Genomic DNA, 6,000 nt, shown 5'->3' on the forward strand with positions numbered 1-6,000 from the left:
AGACAGAGCCCATCAATTCGTACTTGATAAGGATTATTTTGAGAGGATGAATGGGGTCCAACATATATCTTAAGAACAGTGAAAGTAGCCCTCAATTATTTGAATGTGATGAGTATATTATATTCTAAAATATTATAACTGTATTGTAGATTGAGTGTGTTTTTGGGGATTGGCATATAAATGAGAATCTAACAATACAGTTGTTTTATTAATTGTGATGAACTCTAGCACTGTGAGGGTGTCAGTGATGGGATTTATGGGTTGCAGGCATTAATGGAAACCATCTGACCTCAGCTAAAGTTATTCTCACATTGACATCTATGGCATCTCCAGGTACACCAATGAGAATATAACTTACTATAAAATAAATACTCATTTACTAAATCTATGCCTAGTATTAAGGCCTTCTATTTGTGTAAATAAATAAATTATTGGATCCATAAAAAGATAAATTTGATAAAATTCCATACAACTGAAAGGTTTCCAACTAAAACTTATTTTGTGGTTTTAAGACGTAGGAAGTATGAAGTAATTGTGTGCGGTGAACAGAAACAAAACCATGCTAAACTATATTCATTCTCAATCTGGTGATGAATTTACAAATGTATACTGTTTCTCCACCCTCTTTAAGTGGGAAAAATGACAAGCAGATGAAAGGAAACACAATATTGACAGCTTAAAAAGAGAGAAAAGATGGGGAGAAGTTACTGAAAGGTTAAAGCCCTAAAACTAGCACGTCAAAAAATACTCCAGAGAAGAGATGATTTTTAGTATCTTTCTCTTGAAGTAACATCGTTGAGAAAGAAATGGGAGGAGGGAAAAAACCAAAACAATTATGGAAAAAAAGAAGGAAGATCGTGGACCCTTACAATAGATAACAACCCTATGTATGATCAGCTTTAAAAGAAATTAACTTATTGGCTTTGCGAGTCAGATGTAAATAAGAGTCTATTGATGAAGGGTGAGATAGCTGCAAGCAATGCCTTCGGACACTCTTCATGGGGTAAATGGCCACATCCAGATACGGCAACCAATCTCTGCACGTATAATGGTAAGAAAAGCATTAGAAATTTTAATCATGTGCGATAAAATGGAGAGTAGGAAATTCGTGGAACGGAATTGATTACAAGTACCAACCCTAGTTTTCTTGCTGTCCATTTTATACTTCTGATTTTCACCCTTATTACACAGAGTATTCACAAGTTTTGCAGAAAATTTATAACAAGATGGTATACTTACAGAATTTACAAGTTTTGAGGCCATAGCTTGACATGATTTCAAAGAAACAAGGGAATCCTCAGAACCTGCAATGACTAACACTGGAATGTCTCCTACAGCTTGTAATAATGATTCTGCATTTTTAGTTGAAAGGATGGTTTCGGATGACAATTTACCAATCTCATGAAGTGCCTCGTCCCATCCTTCTACAAACAGTGGAGCCTAAACAAAAAACAAAAAAGTTACATATAAGACTAGTTAATACGTTTCTGAATCTAGAAAAAATGCTCATAGAAAAATATAAAGAAGCACAGGAAAAAAGGATAATGCCAACAAGTTGCAGACTATATTGGAATATCATGTTAACGATGCTCAATAGAAATTGATTCCAAAACATCCAGTCATGCTCCCTCAGAAAAAATGAAAAAGGTATTCAACATAAGCATAAAACTAAAATCATTATACAAATTTGTGATAGCTCGTTAATATTTATACAGCATTCGTTTCATAGAGTTTATTTCAATTCACGAATTGAAGCTCAAAATACTGAGCAGTTCTTATTTATATCATGCAAATAAAGCTTATGGGATACAGGCATACCTTGTAAAGGGTCAAAACTTCTTGTGTCATTTTGGTAGGATCATACCAAGCACGCCGATTCACCACTTGAGTGATTTCTGTTCTTAGTAGAGGGCGAACCAAATGCTTCTTTCCAAGTGAGGTATGCAGAAGAATTCTTGCAAAGGATGGAACCACTTCCCTGGACAAGCTGACATTTAGCAATACAACCCCTTTCACATCAACCTGAATGGACACAAAACAGATCAAACCTCAAAAAGACAGTGAAATGCGAATTATGCACATCAATTATTGCAAATCGACAATGGTTAATTAAAACATGTATTGACGAAGACTCAATATGTATGTGATTGCACATACCATTAGAAAAATATAAAGATGGAGCAACCAAAAAGCACATCATATTGTTGCTGAATTTACAAACCCACATAGCGATTTACATTTACACAAACCCTAAGCATCATACTCTGGCCATTCGAAATCACTAAGTTAGGTACTTGCAAAAATCAAGGAAGAAGACAAACACACATTGAAATAATTCAGTGATGATTTATTTTTTTGTGCAGTCATAAGGGCCAGCAATCCTCCATCATCATGCCCGATTAACACCACTGAAGAAAATCCAATCTCCGAACAGAATGATAAAAGCAGGTCAACCTGAAAATATCAAATATTCAGTTACAGATGGAACATGAATTAAAAAATTAAAACTAGCAATGGTTACAGAGAAGTTATGGTAGTGAATATAAATTCCAAGCGGAAAAGGGCAACCTAAATTAACAGCTACGCAACTTTCGATTTGGCCTTGGAAATAAGAAATTGACTCCACATAGGAATGGGTAGCCTTTGGATATAACCCCATATACACAACGTGCATTTCATGTTTAATATAATCAAAACAAGGAACAAGAAAATAACACTATTTTTTAAGACAATTTGCATAGATGGCAAATATTAATCACCTGAGTTTCAAGCTTATAAGGATTAGGCAACTCTTTTTCCTCCCAGTCCTCCCTGCGAGGCCTTGAACTTAATCCCCAACCAGGCCTATCGAATGCAGCAACTGAGCAATTACTCTGCCGAGCTAAAGATCCCATCACATGCCTCCAAGAGAAGACTCCTCCACCAAACCCATGAATTAAAACAAGACCTAATTGGCCAACATTCTTTGCATTTTTGTCCAGAGATTGAAAATCTAATTTATTAGTTTCATCTTCACAAATACCATCCAGGTGAAAAACGGGGACCTCTTCAGAAATAATAGAAGTTATAGGACCATCCAATAGAGGAACATGTAGGGATGGGCCATGGAATTGATTGCTATAGCTCCTGTACAATTGTGGCTGGACATTTGGAGATGTACTTATAAAATGTTTATTAGGTTTTGCCAACCCAGCAGCCATTGCTGAAGTAATGCGGCTAGAATTTGACTCAATACAGGACATTGAAGACAACGAATGTGGAAGTGAACCAGGCAAGCTTAGCTTGTAATGCAGTGTAAGTCCTTGGCATGTAATGAATAAGCTGTCAGAGTTTGCAAGTAATCTGACAAGCAGTTCTTCATCACGAGCAGTCCCAAAAGGTCTTCGCCTTGTTTCATAGTCACTTTTGGGGGTTCTCCCAACAGAAGGAGTGGGAGATCGTGGGACCTTTGGATAGCCAGAGAAAACATTTTTGCACGATAGAACCTGTTTGATTAAACAGAGAGAAATTAGAGCAAAAGCATGCGCACAAAACAAAGTAAAATAAAATTGAAAAGTCAGTAATGTAAGTCATGTTGATTCAATGATTTTTTTTTTTTGGACAAGACAAGCCTTTATGTAAATACCACAGGTGATTTTGGTCTTATTTATAGTGAAAATGGATTTTCAAATCGGATTCAATAAAGGTCAGCAAAAAAGACAGACGTAAGTTATCAAGATGAATATCCCCTTTTGGTAGAAAAACAAAATAAAAAGCATATATGGAACTATAATTAAGTTCACAAATTTTCTCTGAAGAAGACTTTTAGTATCGCAATCGTTTGATTCAAAATAAGTTAAAGACAAAGAAATAACACATGCACTAGCCTATGAAATTAAAGAAACAAAATAATAGAAAGGTATTTTAAGCTTACAGCTTCAGGGTCAACTCGATGAAACAAGAGCTTTCTGCGTGCTCTGCAGCTGGTTCTATAAGCAACCACAGTATGGCCAAGGGCAAACACGACTGATGAGAGAAACAAGACAGGCATTCCCCATGGCTTCTTCAAATGAAGTCTCTGCTTCCTGAAGGAAGCTGAAGCCTCCGCTTCGATATGTGAATTTACAGTGAAAACACAAGCTTTGACCGAAAGGAGAACAATTGACAGAAAGGAGCACAGAGTCACAGTTCCAAGGTAAGGACCGTGTGAGAGAGCAGGAGCATCACAAACGGAATAAACACCTGCAAAATCATAAACCCAACATGAGAACTGCACTACCCAGCATGCACAAATTATATAACCCCATCATATAGGCACTCAAAAATTATAGAGAAACTTTATCCAAAAGGGAGAAAAAAAAAACGTAACCGCGGAATTTCCGACAAATAAAATTGAAGCAGAGCAACTGAACATAATAGTTCAAGTTAAAAAAACTAATAAAATTTGAATTAGAACAATATAAACTATATGATTATTTAGAACAATTAATGCCTTGAAGACAAAAGTGTTGCATTGTAATAATTAATATTAATATTCCACAAGTTAGAACACGCGTACAGAGAATGATAAGCGATCTTATGACCGAAACGAGCGGAATGTCCATCAAGGAACTGTTGAAAGCGTAACGGTGAAAATGCTCCTTGAAGCTGAAACACTTGACACATGTGAAGTTCGATATCAAAAAGCACGGCACCAAAACGTCAACCACCGCCACAACCACCGGCAGCGACGTAACCGCCAAGGACGCCACCAATGCCACCACGAAGAAAACCGTCCGAACGCACCGCCGAAGCTTCTCGAAGAAGCATTGCCCTCCCTTCGCCATTTCCGCCGGAGAAACACCCAGCCCGTAACGGCCGTAACGACCTCTCCTCCCGGTTAGTTACGATCGTCCAAACAGATTCGTCAGTGAGTCAGTCAGTCAGTTAGAAAGAAAATAACATTAAGATCTAGCGCATGCGGCTCCCTATCTAACGCGAACAACACCACGCTCTCCGCCGGCGCCGGAGCCATTTCCGGCGGCGGGGAAATCGAGGAGAGGAAGTTCAACGTCGCCGGAAATGTTTCCCGACGGCAAATACGGCGGAGAAGAACGCCATTGACAACGGAGGCTGATGGCTAGGGTTCCGTGCGAACAACGCCCTCTCCGATTTTTCTCCGAACGGTTTCAATGCTCTCCTTTCTCTTCCTTCCTATCTTGTTTTCTCTTCAGTTTCTCTTTCCTCTCTCTCTTCTGCTTTTCTCTTAGCTCTGTTTATTATTATTTTTAAAATTTATTTATTCATGCTTGTCTTTTCGTTATTTCTGTAATATTTAAAATGTAAGCATGAATTTTATGAAATTAAAAAATGGGAATATAAATTGATTTTGGGATAACCGTTTGCATTTGGTGGGTGACCAAGAGTCACTACTAGATACTGGCAGTGTTGCCAGATCACAAATCCTTCCTTAAATTAATAATAATTAGTTAAATTAATAATAATTAGAATACTTTTTTATTTTAAAAAATATAATATAATAATTTGAAAAAATCCACGTAAGATTTTTCTTTGGTAACTTGAAATGTATTTTTAGAAAGGATTTTGGCATGATGATGATGATGAAGGATTTGAAGCATTGATTATGTGTAGTGATGAATAGGGGCGGCGTAACGGTTAGGGTGCAGAATTATTTGGTGCGCACAGAGACAGAGTAAAGAGTTCTCTGTTCATGTTTGGGTTTGTGTTGCGGTTTGGTCGGACCGAGAATTCAAACACTTTGGTCCGGTCACTATCTCCACCGAGGCCCCACGCACCACACCTTGTTCCTTTCTTTGCTAACTGCCACCTGTCAAAATCATTTTTCCATTTATTCTTTCTTTATTTCCTTTTTTATCTTAAAAGCAAAGCCATAATTATATACTTTTTCATTTTTCTAAATTTCCTACTTTTTCTTCTTCTCAAAGCATATGTTTTTTTCTTTTTCACGTTAATCAGATATCCAAAAAAATAAATAAGTAAATAATAGTATAAAAATGACAC

General features: G+C 37.0%; 1 protein-coding gene across 2 annotated transcripts; it reads right to left on the bottom strand.

The window, feature by feature from the left end:
- Positions 1-548: 548 nt before the first annotated feature.
- On the bottom strand, positions 549-5,232 carry LOC108320678 (uncharacterized). 2 transcript variants are annotated; one of them, XM_052868785.1, is made up of 8 exons: positions 4,538-5,232; positions 3,914-4,221; positions 2,760-3,485; positions 2,326-2,454; positions 1,819-2,022; positions 1,395-1,440; positions 1,240-1,304; positions 549-1,037 (listed from the first exon to the last, which is right to left on the bottom strand). In XM_052868785.1, exons 1-8 carry the CDS (start codon positions 4,803-4,805, stop codon positions 915-917), a joined length of 1,869 nt encoding a protein of 622 aa, XP_052724745.1. In that variant the 5' UTR covers positions 4,806-5,232; the 3' UTR covers positions 549-914. The 2 variants fall into 2 exon arrangements, with proteins under 2 accessions (XP_052724745.1, XP_017407675.1); XM_017552186.2 differs by having other exon boundaries at positions 1,240-1,440; positions 4,538-5,231.
- Between the last annotated feature and the right edge of the window lie 768 nt (positions 5,233-6,000).

Source organism: Vigna angularis, chromosome 9 (assembly GCF_016808095.1).
Source record: "Vigna angularis cultivar LongXiaoDou No.4 chromosome 9, ASM1680809v1, whole genome shotgun sequence".
Classification (NCBI taxonomy): Eukaryota; Viridiplantae; Streptophyta; class Magnoliopsida; order Fabales; family Fabaceae; genus Vigna; species Vigna angularis.